Genomic DNA, 21,901 nt, shown 5'->3' with positions numbered 1-21,901 from the left:
TCTCCACATTAAAGACTTTTTCTTAATCTTGTAACGAGGAGGAAACTGTATTATTGAGAGCTGAACATCACACTAAGAAAAACCACATAACTGCCATTCCAAGCAAATGGCATTTGGGAAGGAGTACCATTTTCTCCCACCCTGTACCATCACTTTTTAACCTTCAATTCAATTTTACCATTCTTGTTATGATCATGTATCCCCTTACTGCTGACAATAGAAACAGCGAATGCAGGAGTGGATCAGGACAGCTGAGGAGCTGGAGCCAGCAGTGACAGGCAACAGGCACAGCACTGACCTCCCTGGGATTTCCTTCACTTTGCAATTCACTACCACTGTGTTCTTACAGCTTGAATTTGTCATTCGCTTAAGCACTTTGTTGAACCGAGGCATGGGAAGTAAGGCAACAAAAACAGTGGTTGAGTATCAGGTGGATTTACATTTTAAGCCACAGCACAAAAGAGAGATTTGAAATTTCTTTGTAGAAAGCTTTGCATAAGCCAAAAATAGCAGCTTACCCCAGTTTAATGATACTGTGTTTGTAAATGCTTCTCTGTGAAATGTTTCTGCATAAAAATACAAACTGTTTCAAGAAAAAAAAAAATTAGCTTGATAGGCTATTATTTAAAGTAGTTTTTTATCTTCTATTTTGAATTGTTCTGTGAATGGTTCACATGGTGCTATAATACACACTTGATGCTGTACAGAGAAGTGAGCATCTGCACTCCCCACCAGAGCTGAATGGCTTGCTGATCCATGAATAAATGCTTTTGGGATGACTTTTTCATCTACCAGAATCTAAACTGACAAAAATGGTAAAGTAAGATTATTAGAACTGCGTGGGTATTATCAAATACAACTGAATATAGTTTTGGGAGACTGGTTTTTAATATTTATTTAGTAAAACTCACTATACAAACAGAAGTTATTACAACAGAGTAATATGTAGGGTTATAGTTTCTCCTTCCTTCAAGCTGCTTGTTTCAGTAAAAACACATATATACATTTACAATGATTTCCCTTCAAAGCACTGGGATTTCATATATTAAAACATACCTGGTAAAATAAGCTTAAAATAATTTTACATTGCTTGGAAAAAGATTTGAGTAATTTACTCTTACCAGAGTGCCATTTTTGCACAGTATTCAAAAAAATAAACCACCACTAAAATATAGAGTAAAACATTTAAAAGTACATTTATTTAAAATGTGGGCAAAATATCAATATAAAAGAAAATAGAGTATAAGAAATAAAAATAAAGTACAAAACATTTTCATCTTCAACATCCATAATTTAATAGATAGTAAGCCCTTTTATTTTTACATCCAAATTACAGTTTTGGCTGAAGTATCATCTTTTACGTTAAAATGTTTAAAAATGGGCTAATTGTGATACCTAAAGTGGGCTCTTTTAAAACAGTAGTATAATACAAAACATAGTAAATTATGTTTCAGCATAATAAAATTACACATCCTAAAAAAGATGCAGTTTATTTTTGCTTTCCTGCTTTAAACTGCTCATCATCCCTAGGAAAACAGCTGGAAAACAGCATCCACAGGAAGTTTTAGTTGCTTTGTACAATGGCTGAACAGCTAGATTTAATGCTCCAAGGATTCCGAAGCAGTAAGGCATTTTACTATCCATCAAGTAAATTTATATGTATGTTTGTTAAGAAAGAACAACTTTAAGAAATGACTGCAAAACAGAACTTACATAAAAAACATGCATAAAGACACAGAACTTTTACTGGACCTTCCACAGCACTTATCAAACAGCATTTATAATCTTCTTCAGTAAAAAGCTATTTTCCTCATTTGCAAGTAACTCATGATAAATATATAACTCAGTGACAAGTTTTTTTCCTGTTGCTTAATATTCTACTACTATTACTTTTTGACAAACCTGACTCCCACCTCCACTGAAGTAGCTCCTATCCAAAAGTAATTCCACTTTGAATTTAAGGTAGGCTTCTGGGTGTTAAACTACCCTCCTATCAAGTAAACGTTACATATCCTAAAAAATTATGAATAATTAGTTCCCAATTAAGAAAAACTTTTAGCAAACAGTATTTTCCTAAGCCACAGACAGCCTTTACACAAAAAGGATATGATTCATAATCCAGTGTTTGAGTAAGTACTCCAGTCAGGACAAACTCAGCATTGTGGACATCTGGAAATACCGAAAACACACCTACAGTTTACATCCTAGGAAGCCATTCTCTTTCTGCATGAGCATCAGGAGGGGCTGTTCTGTACCTTTCTGCTCTTCACACAAAGGCATGAGGGAGTATGGCCCCACTGCTACCAGGGCCCTACTGTTATCCATCACACACTCCACACTGTAAATACTAGACTTCTCCATGCACGTCTTTGTTAATAAATACAGCATGTCTTGGGGTTCTATGCTGAAGTAAAAACAGCCAAGGTGAAAAACCCAAAATCTTTTAACTAACTTGAATACTGAGACAGTAATCTTGCCTCACACAGGACTGAAGCCCCAAATTCAAGCCTACCCTTCCAGAGAATTATGGTGACCTGGCTCTGTAGGTGTGGGACCTGACACCTCTATTAGAAATACAGCTAACAGCTGGGTCAGATTTTTCCATGGTTTGCAGGATGGACCATGTATTCCTCTGTTATTATCTGAAAGCTTCAAAAGATGTCTGTACTTGTAAAATAATAATAATTTCTTTTAAAAAAATCAAAATAACAGCTATACTGTTCAAATTACATTGATATCTTATACATACCTATGCCTCTTGCGAAATATTCTCGACATAAATGAAGGTCATTTTCACAGGAAATCAAGATTATCTCTGGCAAACTCTAAACAAAAGAAACTAATCGTAAACTCAGAATAACACAGTAAGATATTACCAGTAAATTTTAGAAAGCAGCACTCTACTCACTTTATTCTGCTTATGCTCCATGAGTTTCCGAAAAGATGGTTGTTTAGATAATACTTTTCCTCCTGCACATTCCACAATAGCTTTCATGGTGGAAAGACTGGGACAAATTCCAGGTGTAATGTAAAAATATTTTCCCTAAAAAGAGAAAAGAAAGAATAAGAAAACACATTATTTTGTCCACTGATTTCTGCAACACATTAAGTTTTACTATCACGTGACTCTTCTCTTCTACAATCATGGGGCAGGCTTTGCAAGCTGATATTGGGTATCACAGTTTATGGCAACAAATTCATCAGCTGATGACTTGTTCTTAATTACCACTGATGTTTTCCCTGGAGCGGAAAACCCAAATTTTTTACAACTTTGAACATTTCAGGTGTGCCTGTTTCAACACCTGTAAAATAACAACCAAGAAACCTTCAAATGACTGCTGATTAAACTATTAACTGCAGCTTGGTAAGACATAGAAGAATAAACAAAAATGCTCCTTGCTTCTTCAAGCACAGGGACATCTCAAGTGTTGCAAAACAACTTTCATCTTTTAATTAATAGCCAATGTATTACATTCTGACAAAAATCATCCTACTACTTGACTGAGATAGTTACAGGTGATCAGATCACAAAGTAAACTATCTCTATTTGCCAGCTAGGAATAAAAAAAAATAAACTTGCTATTTAGACTGCAAAACTGAGTGAAATATAGTATTTAGACTTAATAAAAGACATAGATTCTTATTCATTACAAGTTGTAAAAATACCCTTTATAGGTGGTCTGCCTCAAGAAAAAGTCTCAAATTCAATTACACTGAAGAATCTCTAGCAACCTGGATCTTCACATACCTCTCTGCACTGTAATGAAATTTTAACTGGAGGCATGAAAACCATCTTGTGCCAGCCTCACAAACAGGAGAATCAGGCTAGAAGTCCCTTAGGCTGAGGTACAAATTCACTCTCAGACCCTCATTTTTATGGACAAGTAGTTTGACTATCAGGCTGGTGTTAAAAAAAAAAAAATAAAAGGTCCCTTCCATAAGTGGCATTTTACAAAAAATGGAGCAATGTTCTAAATTTTGTAAGGGAACAAACACTGTCAACTATACCGAGCATGTTTTGTTCACATCTACAGAGGGTTTAGATCCATCCCAAAAATGCTCAAGCAGGAAATAAGCATAAAGTAAAAAATCAAATTTAAAACACATGCTTCACATTATATGCTAGCCTGCTTTATCGCCCTTGGCTACAAAAGCTGTGGTCCCAATGCTAAACAGATTAGGTTGAAAAGCTCCAAGTATTTAAATGTCCTTTTAAACTGCATACCTTGAACAGTGGAGCTACCTGCGCTCTCTTCAGAGACTCTTCTAAACTAAAGCAGAATAGCACCTCAGCTTCAGCATCTCTGAGCACAAAGTTCTGCTCATCTGAAAAAGAAAGACTGACGATGTAACACACAAAAACCAAAGACATCCATGTTACCCAGGATCTAATCCAATCAGAAAGTGCTGCTGGGAGGGTGACTCTAAATGGTAAACAGTCATTAATTTTAACATGATTATAATACTGCCTTTTATTATCCATCTTACAAGGATAACCCACAATTACTTGGAGAATAAAACTGTGTGTTTCACAGCAACAACCACTGTCCTGTGAAGTCCCTTTTTCTAACTTACTGGAGGAACTTGCAAACTTTTATTTGCTGATTCTCTACAAAGGAGCAAAATTATTAAGTTGAAGTGCAAAACACTGCAAAAATGTTTTCAGAAGCCCAGAAACTGTCTTCAACACCTCAAGCAGTCTTAACAGAGCAAACTATCTGTCCGTTTCCCTTGTCCTGTTATTTCAGCTGATTTTAATTTTTTTTAAGGATGGAATTCCAATCTTAACTTCATCTTTCCACAGTAAGATATGTCTAAATCAGATTTAATTCAAAACACCTAAGTTTAAATAATAAAAAAAAAAATTATATGGAAAACAAATTTGTCTTTCCAAGGACAATTCTGGTAACCAGCAAGAGCTGGTGTTAACACTCTTCCATAAGACGAAGAAAACTAGCAAGACAGTTCTTCTAAACAATTGCTATATTTTCCGTCATTGGACTAGGTACAAAAGTGAAGTCAGCCCAACAGCTACAGATCGACTAGATTTTAGTAAACAAGTACTTCAAGAACTAGATCAAAACAGTCATCCTTCTAAATCCCCAGACTTCCTTTATTTTCTAGTAGTTTTCACATGGATTGATTTCTCAGTTCAATGACGCTGAACCAAGCAAGTTGCCTTCTTCAGATTTATAAAAATGTTTACTGGTTTATTTGTTAACTATCTGCAGATTTAAGTCTCTGTGATGGTTAGGCAGCAATGTTATATATTTGCTCCTTGCAAGCAAATTATATAAAAAGCATAAAACAATCATAAAACAAATAATCAGTCTTTAAGAATATTTTCTTCATATCCAAAATCCTTGTCAAGCAGACCAAAACCATCTATTTTGTTCTTTTCGGCTGTCAACAGAAAAGCAGTGTAAACATAAAGCCGGTATCTTCCAACACAGTTGCAGTATTAAACTAATTAACTTTAATTATTTAATACATTTCTGTATGTATTTCACACAGTGGCTTGCTTTCTTACAACTTGTATTTTAGAAGAATTATTAAAACCAGAAGTATTTGGGGCTTAAAAAGTAATGTAACCATAGGTAAAAATCTGCAAATGTCTATATGAGAAATAAATATAATGCTTAACAACATCCAAATATTTGATCACTCTAAATGAAACTTCTAAAGTATTTTTTAAATTCATTTAATGGAAAGAAACTGTATTAAACCAAATGAAAACTAAAGGAAACAATATGTTCTGTTGAAAGAGAACTTAAAAAAAAAACAACATAATTTCTTCTTATGACAGCTTTATTTAACAATTCCAACATAACCTTCAACCTGAAGTGAAATACAAACTAGCTGCTGGTATAACTCTTTAAACATAACATCAATTATGAACTATGGTAGTCCAATTTGCAGAGATTTAAAATCTCTGCTTTCAAACCTGAACTCTTTAGAAAACTGGCAAGAGATACGAATGACAGAAATCAAAGCAACAAAGCATATTTAAATCCGCATGCCATCTTTGCCTATTTAAATCAACGAACCTTAAGGTTACTATAGAAGTTGATACTACTTTGACTTACCAACAAACTTCTGGCATTTGAAACACTCTTCTAACCACTCTGGAGTTACTATGTGCTTGACTACAGAAATTGCTGTCAGGAACTTGACAGTTCGAGTCACTTTACTGGCGATTAGATGGGTACATTTCTGGGCAGATTCTGCTACTTCACCTCCAAGGATATAGAGTTTCTGAAAGTTGTACAAAACACAAATCAGGAAGAAACAGTTCTTTAAATATTGGAGGAAAAAATGGAAGAATCCTATCACCGTCAAATAAAACTAAGCTTCTAATGAAACAGTAAATAAAGGGGATTGCTGTGTTACAGTCATTCCTTTATTATGGCCAATTAAAGGACAGAATTTACAGCCGTTGAAAATCCAGGTGCTTCCAGTCACAAATTTCATCTGGCAAGACTGAAAGCTACATTCTGCTTCTGCAGTTTTTTGGGTTGGGGTTTTTTAAGCAAGGAAGTAACTGTAGGACACAAATGAAAATCTTTTATGAAGTGAAATATACTATTAAATTTCAGTAAGCAGCAAATATAACAATTTTGCTCTTTTCTATGAAAGGTGTAATATACACTGTAGCTACAGCAAACGTAATTTTGCCTGTCTTTGAAGAGAAAAGTATCTAATGAAAACCACGTATTCTTTAAATACACCAGTTCCACATGTATTTTTGATGATACTGAATTACTATCTCTTTCTTCTTTTGGCATTACAGACAGCAACTACACTAGAAGAATCTTGGGTCTTATCCAATACAACCATCACTACTTTTCTCACCTAAATTTGGTCATGAAGTTTGTTGATTTAAGAACAAATGTGGAAGGGGCCTTCTTGCTTTTTAAAACAACCATATAGAAAGAAAAAAGCAAGTAGCATAGAAGCACAGTTAACTGAAGCAGAACATTTACCAAATAAAACTCATTTCACATAAATTAAACTGTAACCTCAGCCCCAGCCAGTATGGGTTTTTATCCACTAGATGTATGCTATTCAAGTCTTAGATAGGAAAAATTGAACCTCAAGAAAAAAAGTTAACACAAGTTTCAATGTAGTTCACACGAGATAAGCATGAAAGTCACCTTAATGTACTGCTGAACTTGAATAGGTTCAAATCCTGTGAAGAGCACCATTGGTGTCAATTCTGGGGTGAGTTTTTTAGTAGGTGGTGGTAGGTCTTCAATCCTACAAAACATGAAATACAGCAGAATGTGAAGTTTGGGCCCAAAGTTGTATTACTATTATTTATTTTAAAACTAGACAAGCACACTCTCACAACTTTTACCAATGGAAGTGCTCAGATGAATGAGAATTGGGCACGATCAGTCTTTTTCTGAAGAAAAAGTTGCTAGGCTGAGAAAAAGGACGTTTTCTCCTGTTTCTGTTCTCTCCCAACTCTCTTACTACTTCACTCTCTATTTATTTTATTCCTGGCAGTTCAGTAGCTGGCAATATGCAAAAAACATTGATAATTATTTAAATTAGCAGGGCAAAGGATGGAACCAGATCGATGGCCAGCTGACACTTCTGTGGGAAAGTAAATTAAGGACTACTGGCAATGATTGCTCGCTATTCTTACCTTGCTCTCTTGGAAGACGGCTGAACACTGGATTCATTTTGCTTTGGTTTCAAAGGCAACCTCACACCCTGAAATTAGATCATCTACAAGTTTATATGTGGATTGAGCAGGAAAGCAAACTTTATTCTGGAAAACTATACACCCATATTCTGAGACTATATCAAAGAAAGAGAAGCAAATGAAAAAGACATGCTACTGAATGCGTACTGGTGCACCTACTGCTTACACCACTGACTCAAAAGCAAATCTGAGTATTAACCAAAGCTTCTCCACAAAGCTATGTAACCATTTAAGTGTACACCAAATAAAACACTGTGGGGCTTTTTTTCTTTAAATAATACTGCTAATCATCAATTGAAATCCCAAATTAAATAAGAGACTGAAAATCTTGTACATTTGTTAAATACATGAAGACTACAATATTCCTCCAGGTGCTTTAATATCAACAGAAAGCTGCATTTTAAACACTCAAGTTCCGTAACTGCCTAAGCAGAAGCTCCAGAGGATGCTCTGGTACTCGCTGGATAGACATTCCTGCCTCCCCAGAACTAGATCAGCCACCAGAGCATTTGCCCAGAGGCAGAGAAATGTAGTTTTTAGGCTCTCCCTGGCCTGAGTAACTTGAAACCACAGCTCTCACTTGCAGGAGCATTAGACATCCATTCCTTTTTAACCTTCAAATCTACACCTGACATTTAATGAGGAATGCTAGAGGCACATGACCAGAAAGACAGGCAGCATTATTCCAGCCTCACTGTGCAGATGGTCCTTGGGAAGAACAGGCCACAGGGGCTTGTTCCCTACTCTTAAGGAGATGTGTTTTCAAGCTAGACAATCACTGGTAAGAGCAGCTGAAAGAAAACCACAGGTGCTCACTTTTTGATCAACATTTCAACTGTGAAAATGCACAAGGCAGATGGCACCAAGAGGACCCCATACTTTAAATCCCAAGACAAATAGAAATGCCTACTGTGAAGGCAGTGAAGTACTTTGACACTTCCACATGCTGCCTTGAATTTTCTATCACCAAATCATATTCTTCACACGTGGGTATCCTGAGGGGAGCTGGACAAGATTCCCTTCAGAAGTCTCTTTCGGCCTAAGTTACAAGATTCTCACTTCACATGAGCAAGAAGGATCCCCATATAATAAATACAGACAGGGAGGTAGCAAATTGGTCTTTCTGACCCCTAAGTTCTCTGCATTTGCTATGTAAGACAAAACATGAGCCACCACCTGGTCTGAGTCATACAAAGAAGGCACATGCCCAATTTTAAGATGAACTCGACTGCAGTGTGGACCCAAAAGGCAGTGGCAACCAGCCCCAAACTGAATTAGTTAAAAGCTATTTTAAATACCAATTATGCATACTGAATATCTTCAAAATTTTTTTATTTTGCCAGTAGTAGAATGCATCCTTCTTCAGGAAAATATGAAATACACAGATTTTTGAAGGCAGTTCATTTCCTAAAAATTAGTTTCCTATGGGCACACAAAACAATTCCACAGGGGTCTATACGAAGAAGAACATTTCAGACTTATGGCCAGAGGTATGATAGTGGCCACTTCTAAAGCTGAAAGGCATTAAAACAACAAATAGTGCCCCAGACTCCATTTCAAGTGTTAGCACAAACTAAGTTACAACAGTTACTAAGCTCCTCTTTTCTGAAGAGTATACAAAATGACCAAGATAAAAAGTCACCCAGAACACAAGTGGTATGGCAAAACATTTTTGTGCAATATAAAATGTTATCTGACATTCATCTGTTGTACAAATTAACTGAGAACTCACTAGCTCAATTTGGGATTTACCTACATCAAGACAGACACTGTCAAAATAGTTATCAAGTATACATGTGAAATGGGAAGATAATTTACAATACAAAAATTGAAAGTTTTCTATATATTCAAAACAAGGAAACGGTTCAGAAGCTAAGTTGCAGTTTCTACCTCAGCTCTTTTACCTGTCAAGTTTTGAATGTTTCACAGAATACACTTCATAACAAAAACTTAATGTTTTGTATCTTTAAGGTACATTCTTCATATCATCACTGTTGCTCATTTACACTGCTGTTATTTCCAGGGTTATCAACTACACTTTTTGAAGCAAGATACACTTTTAAATTATAAAATGTTATATACGCCCATGGTTTTAGTTCTTAGAATATTTCAAAGAGATGATATAAAGTAGTTCCACCCTTAATTTACATCATCTATCCTATTTAAAATTTATTTGATATTCTAATAAAATTCTTACTGATTTTTGGTGCTCTGCCTTGAAAAACATTATGTGGCCTGTTTTTCAGGTACTGACTCAAAAAATACTAAGCCCTTTCTAAAGTTCTGATGTAAAAATTGAAGAGTGAAGCACTAGACCAAGATGTCTCAAAAGTACCTTGATTTTGAATATTGCAGTGCAGGTTCTTAGTTCTGCAAAAGCTTATTCTTCAGATTTCTCAAAATAGAGAGAATATTAGCAGGAAGTACGGCCAGGAGGTCCAGTACGGGTCCGTGTTAAGTCCCTTTGGCATGCTGCTCACACCATATACAGATGTGCTCACACATTAAAACCACTAAATAGCAATCTAATAAAAACAGGTATATATATACAATAATTCCACATACCATTAGAAGTTCTGGTGATACCTTTAATGGCACTCTCCAAGCATCTAGGAAATGAAGAACGAAAAAAATAAAACCACTGTAACCATTTATAACAGAAGACACATGCTTCTATTGATTAAATGGTTACATATATAAATGTTACAGAACACAGGATTTGGGGACTGAAACTCTTACCCAGAAGGTTTAGAACTAGATGTTGACTAGGAGAAAGTGGGTCTTGAAGACTGAATACCGTATACCGACTGTGTTGTATCTGCCGTAAAGCTTCAAAATTTCCTAGCAGTATGTCACAAAGCCATTGTGCGTTTACACATGGTATTCTCCACTCTTTAGCCTTCTCATACTTCAAGCCACTGGGCCTTGTTGTTCAGAGAAGACAAAAAAATGTATTTTGATTAAATATATAAAATAGCAATTTCTAATAATAAACTTAAAATACTAGTATTTCTGTGTTGGCCTGTTATCTATTTTAATTGTGACAAAGTAGGTACTCTGAAAAAATATTTTTGCTTAATGTGCTAGAACAAGTCAATTAGGGGAGAATTTCTGCCTCAAATGGAATCAAGTTAGACCTGTATTTTAACTTAATTTTCCCTCCCTCGACGTTTTAAAGCAATTATAAAAAAAAAAAAAAAAAAGATATTTACAGATGATGTATCAGGATCACTTATAAAATATTGTAGAAGAGTGAAATTAAAAATTACTTTTCTTTTGCCTGTCTTCAGACGGCAAACTTTATCATGTAACAGAGTGCAATAGTTTAGTTTAAGAAACATCACTAAACTTGCTGCTATCAAATCACAGAATTTATTAAATTAACATTCTTAAACCGAGATGTAACTAGCTCCTTGCATTAAGACAGGCACTAACTGGCAACAGGCAACTGAGAACACGAGTACTGCAGAGATAAACCACTTACTCTTTACAGATGAGAACTGTATTGCTGCGACACAGATAGCCTGTGTATTTGGCACCTGCTAGGTAGGCCATTAGTTTGAGGTCATCTCTGTCACTATCAACAAATCCAGTCACAGATATTATCTACAGATAGAAAGAGACAGTTACAAATAACTGAACATAGATGGTACTTACAAAACACTCCTGCTGAAAATATTTTTCAGTTACTAACTTACCTACAGTAGAATGAAATGTATCTTACCGTGACTATGGCACACAGGCACAATTAAAACTTGGCTTGTAGGATACATAAAGTACAATTTAAAAGTTACTTGTTTATACATAAACATTTCAGGTCTCTAGCACTAGTTCTGTCTCAGGAAGAATAATTTTCATCCTGCCGGTCAGCTTTTTCTCATTTACAAAGACTACAGTTTCACTACGGAACTGTTCACGGTTAGTTTTCTTCTCGCATATGTCTCGCCTCTTTCTTCTGCTGCTGTTTATACTCAGGGAGACAGAGAAACACTTACACTTACTTGCCTTACTCTACTTTTAAAAAATCTCCCAAGCTTCTGCTCTACCGTGCCATGAAGCCAAATAAACTGTGCCTGCTGATTACAGGTGGTGAACTGTAACACCACTTCTTCCATTCTTAACCTTAGCCTTGCCAAGTTTTCATTTTTGCCATTCTCTCTTTTTATTTAGGAAAAGACAACAGCAATTTTGTTGTTGATAATAAACTGTATTTATTACATTGGATATTACATTTATTAGTAACCACTGTGTTCACATGCACATTGCTATATTCTGATTTTCCCAAACCTATTGGTTTTTTTAATGTCTTTTCGAACAGGCCAGTAGCAAGGCCATCATCCTGTATGTCTGCATCCAGCAGAAAGAAATCCAATGCCAAGACATACTTTGGCATCTTGTTTTATACCGCACTGTGCATTTCAAGATGCATTCAATTTGACTGCAAGCTTATTTTCCAAACACACAAAATCCAACTTCCCCAGTGCTCCTCGTTGCACAGGCTACTGGCACTGTGACCTATTCTCTCATTAACAGCACAGGCTTCCTCTTTTGATATTTGCTAGGTATTGACTGAGAAAAAGGAAAACCCTCAAAAAATCCCCTAAAAATACTGGGTTATGGTAAAGGAAGCATATACCGTTAGGCATGCTGTTAGTAAAAAACTACGCAGCTTGAATTCCTGTCACCTGGCTACCAAAAACTCCTGTAATATTTGCACCTCAGCACTCAGAACTCGGCAAGACTTGAAAAGCACTCTGAATCACCCGCTATTATGCACCACATCAGCACAGGACCTCAAGATTAACAGAAGCTTTTCTTCCGAGACAAAAGAAATGTGCATTTTACTCTGAGTAAGCATTTTCTAGCTTTATTTTAATGCTGCTCATGTAATGAAGCAAACATTCTTCAGAAGTAAGCTTTTCCTTCTTACATGTTGAGAGCACGGCTTTCCTCCTGGTGGAAATGCCACTGGAAAATGAAGGGCTCGATGAGGTGGTACCATTTTTTTCTTCTTCAAGATTGAGTTCAGCCAATGTGCTGTAATACATCTCTTCCTTTCTCTTAAAGCCTATGAATACATGCATAAACAGCTTTGAAAAAACAAAATACATCTTTATTTTAACCTTTTTCTACAATACAAGGCTTCCATTTTAATAATTTGTTTTTCTCTGCTTTTACAGAATTCTCCTTCTCATAGCATCTTTCTTAGTGTTTTCTGGAATAAATCTAGTACATGCATTATAAAAGTTTATTATACCATAAACCACAAATCATTAAAAAGCACACAGTTGAAAACTTTAATTTTATACTTGCGATCTAAGCATGAAGTACATACTGAAAAGCCCTACCTTTCCAGTAATAAAATTAAAGCATGCATGAATACATCTTACTAGTTTGCTTACCTGAGCATACATGTTACTGACTTGGCTTTCACAAAGAAGATGTGTACATCTGCTTGTAAGGGTAGGGTCCACTGTCCCACCATGTGCTTGAATGATCTGGTAAGAGAACAAACCCAGAACTTCTAATATATGTAACAATTTTTAAATTACCATAAGAAACAAACAGTCTGAAATGAAAGCCTACACTTTAGGACACTGACACCATTAGCACCATTGCACTGAAGAGTTACCCCCCACAAAAAAAGATGTGTTATCTAGCTTAAGAACATTTTTGAAGAAAAAATGAAATGGAGAAAACAAAATTAAATATGCACCTTTTCACTGAGCTACAAAAAGTGTGTAGAATTTTTTTAGAATCAATGAAAAACAAACAAACAAACAAACAAATAAAGATATATAAACAAAAATAACCCTTCTCACGTTTTTTATTTTTGCAGTATAACTATCAAACATTTCTTCATGAACTATTCAAATCTATCTCAGTAATAAACACAAGTGCTGTTAAAAATGTCAACAGCTTACTTGATTATGCAAAATTGTAGGGAAAATTCAACTATAAAATCCATCAGAAGTTTCTGAAGAACATCAAAGTCCTCTCATTTAGGAAAGGATACAATCAGATTTTTCTGAAAAATAGAAGTTGGCAAAAAATAGAAACACTCTATTCCTCCATCTTATTCACTGAGGTGGATACCTCACAGGCTACTAAATGCCAAGATTATATGCAAAAAAAGTCTTTTTGTACAATCAAATTAAAGACAGATAGCAATGCTTTATTACATCTGCTGCACTACAACTGCCTGATTAAAAGCATAAATAGTCAGGAAATAGTTAAGGCTAGCTGATGTTACAGCTAAGGACCTAATTCAACCAGGCTGCACATTTAAAGCATTTTTATCACTTTTTCTGGTCAGCTGCAGTTGAATAATGGTTTTTAGGTTGTAACACAAATATTACACAAAAGGATACGTAAAGAAAAGTGAAGACTGCTAAAATACTTCCAACGTTTTCTTTCGAATTTTAGTTACTACGACATTATGCTATCACAGCTTTTTAAAAATAGAGCAGAATCTTACCCGTTTCCAGGTTGCTAACAGCTGTTTGTCAGACATCTGTTCTGGGTAATCAGCAATTGCAAAGACACAGCCCAGCAGGAAATATTCTTCTGGAACTGGAATAGTTTGGCACATAAAAGAACAAAAAATTAAATACTTACAAGTCTGAAGAGTTCACCTCAGAGCATATTTGCTACACTAATCTTTCCTATTACCAGGTTATAAATGTCATTCAATTTTAAAGTAAATCTTTCTTGAGAAAAGTAATATCCAAAATTGCAATGCTGACAGCCACATCTAAAGGCATAATTCAGCCCACGATTTTTTTTTGTTCTGGGTAGTTTTTTTCCTGAAGGAAGGGGGCTAAAGGGGTAGAAGGAAGGGGCACCTAAAGAAAACATACGGTAACTTACTCTTTTATACAGATCAGCTATGAAAAGACAAAACAATCAAAAAGCTTTCAGTTCTACTAGCATGGACAGAATTCAAAGCAGGGTATGACAACTTTCTATCTGATACTGAATCCTCATTATTTTACTAGTATTTCTAAAATTTAAGCTGTCTTTCCAGTTGTTACGCTGTTTGAAAGCTTTCTGCTTCCCCTCTTCCAAAGGAAAAAAAAATATTAAAAAATTTATGGTATGCATAGACTAACACTGTTCTCATAGTATCATTTATATGCTAGTGGCATGAACTATACATTTGAAAAGAAAACGTCCTCAGTGCAGTCATGCTTTCCAGATTTCTGGATCATCCTTAGTTATAATCTGTTTGCCTAAAAATTAGTAAAACAGGTCCTGAGCCACAAATGGCATTTCTAAGTCTTACAATCCCATTTATATTCTAACCCACATTATGTCATGACATTGGCCACTTTTTTCCAGGAACAGAAGGCAATAATTACTAACTCTCCGCTGCTGGATCGTGTCCAAAAAGCGGCTGCTGTTGCAGTTGCTGCTGTTGCTGCTGGTGATGTTGTGGCTGCTGAGCTGCAACTTGATGCTGTAGTGTTTGAGAAGTCTGAGTTAAGTGTTGTGTTGCCTGATTCTGCAGTTGCTGTTGCTGATGCTGTTGGTGTAATCGCTGTAAGTGTTGCTGCTGCTGCAGCTGCTGCTGCTGATGTTGCAGCTGCTGATGTTGGAGGTTCTGTTGCTGCAGCTGCTGCAACTGTTGCTGCTGTAGCTGCTGCTGCTGCAACTGATGAAGTTGCTGTTGCAAAGCATGCTGCTGTTGGAATTGGAGCTGTTGCTGAGGCCGGTGTAGCTGCTGTTGAGCATGTAACTGCTGCTGTGGAAACTGAAGCTGCTGTTGTGCGAACTGGTGCTGCTGATGAACTTGCTGTTGCTGTTGTGAAAACTGATGAGGCTGCTGCTGTTGGAAAGTCTGCTGGGAAATCTGGGGTTGCTGCTGCTGCTGCTGTTGTAGCTGCATAAGTTGTTGAGGTTGAAGGTGTAAAAGAGGATGGTGCTGTTGCTGCTGTGCTTGATGTGACTGCTGTAATAAATGTGTCTCTGGTGTTAGTTTCACTTGACTAAACAGCACCGCATTTGGATGTCCCTGTTGGCTATGATTTACTTGTTGTTCTAAACTTTTTGTAGGTGCTGAAAGTGATTGTAATATCTAGAAAACAAAGATTAGTTTTGTGACCTTTTTGTTGTCATTCACTTTTAAAAATATTTAAAGAACTACTGGGAAAATTCAATTCTCAAAAGAATCTTAATGCTTAAATATATTGTGAGCTAAACAAAAATCTTTAACTCTTAATAGCAAAATGAAAAGACCGGTCTTGCACACAGAAAAGCATGGAGCTACATGTGGCTCCTCATCTAAGGCAATGCACATTTTAGCAAAATTTAAAATTCAAACCTATCCCTGTATTATTCATGGTATCTCCAATAGCATTATGACTATTAACATATTAATAATTACAATGATCAACTGAAATCAATTGCAATATTAATTTTACTATCATGTTGGATCATTAAATTCCAAGTTTACTGCCATAATCTTATTTAACTTAAAAATTGCTAATAATGCCTCTAATTAGTAGTCCTGTTTGAAACACGGAAACTTAATATAACCTTGCTTTCTTTTGAACCAATTCAGGAATATTTAGCTCTATTTTTTTAAACTGAATCCCAAAATACAAAGAAAAACATTAATCTGCTTAGCACTAATAGTTTCTTGGAGGAAAAAAAACTAACCACCCCGTACTTAAAAACAATGTATTTTAGGTTTCTACAGAATGCTGAAGTAATCTTAAATTTAATTTCATTTTTAGATGTATAACTCACTGTTAAAGGAAGAATCATTTCACACTAAGCAGACACAGTTATCAGGTTTTTAAAGCATCAGAAGAGGGAAGATTAGGCAACTTCCTAACAGATTAGGATGAGGTCTACATATTTATTAAAATATTTCAATATAAGCTACCTATTAAAAATCAGAAGGAGCAACAGGAAACTCTAGACTTGCCATCTGTAAAGTCTTTTAAACATGAAATCAGCTTTGGTGAATCTTGCAAAGCTTGTTTCCTTCATCCACACTATTTCATCACAGTAAACTTCAGTGATGCGTGTGTGCGAGACAGCGTAATCAAAGCACATCAGTAAAACACAAAGCCAATTAACTGTATCCTCTTGATGAAATGTCCATCGACTCTTTCTTCATCAGAGGTGGCTCAAAGTGTTTTTTACAATGTCCTTCAAAACACCTCAGGTTTCATCTAAGTAATTTTGATGTTGTTGGTGTAGCATACATTTACAACCACAATTACCAATGCATTCCCCATCACTAATGTCTAGACAGGACCACAGTATAAACATTCAATAACTAAAAATAACATACACAAAAAGAATGTTTCCGTGGCTCAGTATGAGGAGGTACCTTCATGCTGCTCTCCACAAGAAGTCCCAAAAGTCAAAATTACAGAAACTTCAGGACACGTATTTCAAAGTAAAGGGATAAAACTTTCAAAAGTATCCTAGGGCTATATTCAGAAAGTACTTTTCTACCTGCAAAATACCTTATTATTACAGATCTTGCCATTCAGTAGAAATCTGAGGTTCAAAGTAAACACTAACTTTCCAAGATTATGAAACAAAACATGGAATCCACCCAACACTGGTACCCAAGCAGGATACAAAGTACAATTTAATCTAGCAAGAGGGAAGTTGTAAGGTAAAAAGGTAGAATTGGTATTCCTCCCTCTAGGAAGCAGATTCACAAATTCTAAGATGCAAAGCTTTTCTCCACATGGAGCTAGCGTGGCAACCTGCACGGCAGCCTGATAAAGTTCCTGAGAAGAGTGCTTGCACACCACAGACAAGTCCCTCAGACTTGTGGAGAATGAAGTCTAGCTGAAGCATGGTACCATCAACTGCCCTGTAGCTCTAATGAATATTACTTACAGAAAAATACTTTCACAGGGACACCACTAAAGAGTATTTGATAGTACAGTGACTGGGCTGTAGAAGATTAAGTGTTCAGACGTGAAAGCATCAGCCAACTCACCACCACTGGCCAACCGACCAGGACGTTGGCAGTTCTGCTCAGTCCTTAAACAATTCAAGGCACCGAGAAGAGGAATCTAAGACTGAGTTTTAAAATGAAGCCTGTATTTCCATTTCATATTCAGAAGTCATACGGTCAACAAGGAACCAAGATTTCTGAGTGACTCCTCTTTTTGTGTTTAAGTACTAGCTGTAAGCTTCTATATTATTCAGACACCTTTGAAAGTTTTACCATCAGATGAACATCCAAATAAATGCATCAGTGCAATTATTTAAGTAAAAGATGCATTTAACATTTACCAGCACCTACTTTTCTCATGTTCCTCCCTTCCCATTAGCATCTAAGAATTTCAATGCTGCTAGTTATTTCAGTGCATGCTCACTCCCTTTTTCTTTTCTTCTAAAAATAAATTCAATACAAAAGCTGCAATTATTTCAACTATACAAGTGGCGTAAGAACTTGTAAGCTAGGACTTCTACATTTTAATCCTGCTCATACGATGTAACAACTTAACGATGCCCAGCAGAACACAATATAGAACTGAACCTACTGTGAGATCAATTTCACAGTTTAGTGTTTATAGCACAAATAATTTCTTGCACTGAATGAAAAGCTTGATGGGTACGAAATCAGGTTTCCTGAACTAGCCAAATAATTCTGAATTAACTAATTATTTTTTTTCTCTTACTGAAACTCTAAACCATGCTATAGTTAAACACAGCTTTACTCTTCCAAACATTTTTTCCAAATGCATTCTTACTTCTGTGAACCTGCTAGGAATAAAGTTACTTATTATGGAGAGGTTACTAATTTAGCTACAACTTCTAACATGGGAAACTTTTAATCCTTTGTACATTTAGAGAACAATGAAAGGAAATTGAAGTTGTTGGATATGACGGTTCTTAAGAAAAAGTCCAGTATCTTATAAATTAAAAATCCAACACTTACATGTGCTACATTTGATGGTCTATTAATCTGCTGAATATCAGCACTATTAGTAATATTCCTTAATGTCCGCACGGCTGGACTCCACGTAGCCATCATTTCTTGTCGATCAGAACTTTGGGCACCTTGTACTGAAGCCATTAGATTGCCTCTCATATCCGGAGGCAAAATATTACCTGGCACTGGTGGGACATTGGCACATAAATTAATTAACCCAGAGTCTTTCCCTTGAGGCAACCTACGCTTTGCTGCAGATGCCTGTGGGACTTCAGCTGGTGTCCAATTCAAATTTCTTTCTTGCTTTTCTGGAGAGGAATCTGAAGAATCATCAAACATCAGTTCCCCTTTCGCCTTATCAGCAGTAGTAGATTTTGGTGAAAAAACTTGATCACCCAAAGGTGAACCTTCTCGAGAAGATGCTGGGCTTGATAATTTTTCATCAGTACTAGCTTCATTTTGAGAATCTTGTTCTTCGTTTTCTGCTTCTTCCTCCTCTTCTTCCTCCTCCTCTTCTTCCTCCTCGTATATAATTAGACGAGGATGATACGGAGTCTCTTCTTTTTTAGTCTTATCAGCTATAGAATCCAGTACCCAGTCTGGTGTCACAATTTTAATGCTGTCCCGTTTACAAGCACATTCATATTTTTCCTGGGGAAAAAAAAAAAAAAAGATTTTATTTGAAGACAAAAAATCCCAAATAACTTTTTTGATGTCAGGCATAGAGCATGGAGAGGCAGATCACAGAGGCTGTCCAATAACAGAAAGTGATCTCTCCCAGAACTAACAGGAGAAACTACACTACTGTGCATAACCACAAGTTCCAAGAGTTTGAAACAAAACCCTCCACATTTACAATATAAAGAACTCAGAAGACACAAGTGCAGAAGATTAAGTGTTCACTTGCAAAAACACCACTCCCCAAATTCTTCACAAACCCTATCACCAAAGGATTTGAAAATCATTAATTTGGTTCTGGGAAAGCCTTCAGAATTCCAGCAACTAGGAACACTGCAGTCAACACTAAGATGCAGCTCATTTTTAGATGGATGTTAAGGTAAGTCTAAATACAGTTTATACTTATATTTTCTCCACTAAAAGAAAAAAAAAAAAAAAAAAAGAAAAAACACCATGAAAAAGTATTTAGGGAAAAAACAGAATTCCACAATGGAAACAAATATTTACAAGGTGATCACTGAAGAAAATGCATTTCAGCTGGAATACAAATTGGAAACCAGTTGGATATATCCCATACACCTTCTCAGAAGCAGCAAACTGTAATGCTGCCTTCAACTTGAAAGTTACACTTCTATCCAAGTATTAGGTAAATCCATTTCAATGAGAGGTTAGGATGCTGATAAAGTAGAACACTTTATCCCTCCCTCCTTCCTTATCATTCCATCATTTGCAGATATATAAAACTAGTAAAACTTAACTGATTCCTTTCCTAAGAAATAGAAATAGACACAGAATCAGTGCTCTATTTACTCAAACATGCTCCTTCATGGAAAACCCTCACAAATATCAAGACAGTGGGGGGGAAAAAAAAAAAAAAAGAAAACTTTCTTTGGAATATTTGAAACTAATTTCAGGATCCAATATTTAGAAGTGATTGAACTGGGATTTTCTTTGTATGTCAAACAATATAAATTAACAACCAGCACACTCAGAGGAAATTAATTTAATTTAATGATTCTCTAGAGTTATTTTCTACAATTAAACTGTCATTCATACACAATAAAGAGATTACAGATGAAACCAAGTTTATTTGCAGATATGAGTTTTCATTCTTTCTTTGTGGTGAGAATTATTAAGAACCTTGTTTTATCATCTTGTGTCTAGTCAAAGCAATCATTTAAGTTTTCACTAGTGTCAAAACCGTTCTCGTTACAAACTGCTGCAGATTCTCTTGTAGTAATATGTCAGAGCAGCAGGATTAGAAGCATTTTAAGTAATCAGTCTATAAAATTGTTCCCATTCAATGATTATGTAAATTAAACAAGATAGATATTTTATCCTACAGATACGAAATGCTAATGTGGTTTTTTTCTCAGTTTCTTGACTGGCAAGTTCAAGACAGCAGCCTTTGCTTCAAAAAGCTTATGATTTAAGGCAACACTTCTTAAATGTTTATCAGCCTCTTAAAAAAAAAAAAAATTAGGTAGCAAAGCTCTTTGTCCAAGCATTTTATCTTGTTGTGATGGAGGAGACAACTAGGGTGATGTTCAGTACACCCTTCTAAATTTTCCACAGAAGGAAGATCATACACTCAAACCCTCCCCAAAAAACACCACCACCACTATGCCTCCCACCCCCAAAACAAACCTACAAAGGTTCTTATAGTTTTAAACGAAACAGGGAAGAAAAAGCAAGCATTTCCCACGTCCACACTTTCTCTTCTCCCAGTGCCAGCCCATGTTTTATTCTAAAGCACTTTCCTATGTATTGCACACATAAGTCTACTGTCATCCTACTAGCCACATGTTTTTCTCTTAGTATTAGGTAGCCTACATTAACTCCAAAATACAAAAAGCGTCACTGGTGGTAAAATAAAATACTCAGTTTGTATAAAACAACATTACAGACAGACTTGACAAAGTTTTATGCTTTATGTAAGGAGGTAGTGTATAGAACCTGATCTTCGAGTTACTGATGTTCAAATAACTAACCTGTGTGATACCTTCCACTCATTTGAAATTTAAAAAAATGGTGATGGAAATGTGCTCATGTTATTAGGCAAAAAATAAAACACAAAAAACAAAACCAAAACCTTTCTCCATCTACCATCTTACCTAAAAGCATCCAAGAAATCTTTTTTAAGTGAGCTTCGATTTGTTTTAAGTATTTTCAGTCTCTGAACAGACACACACACACCCCCCCTCAAATCAATTACAACTGTATTTCTTCTTCAGGAAGAGAAGAACCTGATACTTCATGAAGTTTCAGTGAGCTATTACAGTAGAGGAGGCTGTTTTGATGTGCTCAATGCTGCCTTTAGCCAGTTACATGATTTTTCCAATTCAGTTTCTCCATTTCCATAAAGACAACAACATTTGACTTCCTACATGGGAGTAGGAAGTCAAATGATGATACTAAATTAGGGGGAGCTGTGGATCACCTTGCAGGTAGAGAAGCCTTAGAGAGATTTGGACAGAGCTGGGCAATCACCAACTGTATGTAATTTAGCCAGAGCAAGTGCCGGATTCTGCACCTGGGATGGGATAGTCCTACTTATGTGTACAAACTGGGGGACAAGAGGCTGGAGAGCAGCCCCATGG

At 36.0% G+C, this 21,901-nt stretch overlaps 1 protein-coding gene across 1 annotated transcript in view; it reads right to left on the bottom strand.

Annotated features, from left to right (window-relative positions):
- Positions 1–869: 869 nt before the first annotated feature.
- PAXIP1 (PAX interacting protein 1) overlaps positions 870–21,901 on the bottom strand; it is a 35,750-nt gene continuing 14,718 nt past the window's right edge. Inside the window, exons 6-21 of the mRNA XM_033009729.2 lie at positions 18,630–19,274; positions 15,077–15,788; positions 14,190–14,284; positions 13,114–13,209; positions 12,642–12,779; positions 11,196–11,317; positions 10,451–10,635; positions 10,277–10,320; positions 7,652–7,719; positions 7,155–7,257; positions 6,087–6,255; positions 4,226–4,326; positions 2,909–3,043; positions 2,750–2,825; positions 2,109–2,169; positions 870–1,659 (exon numbers count right to left, since the gene is read on the bottom strand). Coding sequence (XP_032865620.2) covers positions 1,644–1,659; positions 2,109–2,169; positions 2,750–2,825; positions 2,909–3,043; positions 4,226–4,326; positions 6,087–6,255; positions 7,155–7,257; positions 7,652–7,719; positions 10,277–10,320; positions 10,451–10,635; positions 11,196–11,317; positions 12,642–12,779; positions 13,114–13,209; positions 14,190–14,284; positions 15,077–15,788; positions 18,630–19,274 — 2,766 coding nt within the window. The 3' untranslated portion in view covers positions 870–1,643. The remainder of the gene's footprint in view (positions 1,660–2,108; positions 2,170–2,749; positions 2,826–2,908; positions 3,044–4,225; positions 4,327–6,086; positions 6,256–7,154; positions 7,258–7,651; positions 7,720–10,276; positions 10,321–10,450; positions 10,636–11,195; positions 11,318–12,641; positions 12,780–13,113; positions 13,210–14,189; positions 14,285–15,076; positions 15,789–18,629; positions 19,275–21,901) is intronic.

The sequence above is a fragment of the Tyto alba genome, unplaced genomic scaffold, assembly GCF_018691265.1.
Source record: "Tyto alba isolate M040663 unplaced genomic scaffold, T.alba_DEE_v4.0 Super-Scaffold_38, whole genome shotgun sequence".
In the NCBI taxonomy this organism is placed as follows: Eukaryota; Metazoa; Chordata; class Aves; order Strigiformes; family Tytonidae; genus Tyto; species Tyto alba.
Note: the sequence above shows the minus strand (reverse complement) of the source record. Positions and strands in the feature narration are given on the sequence as shown.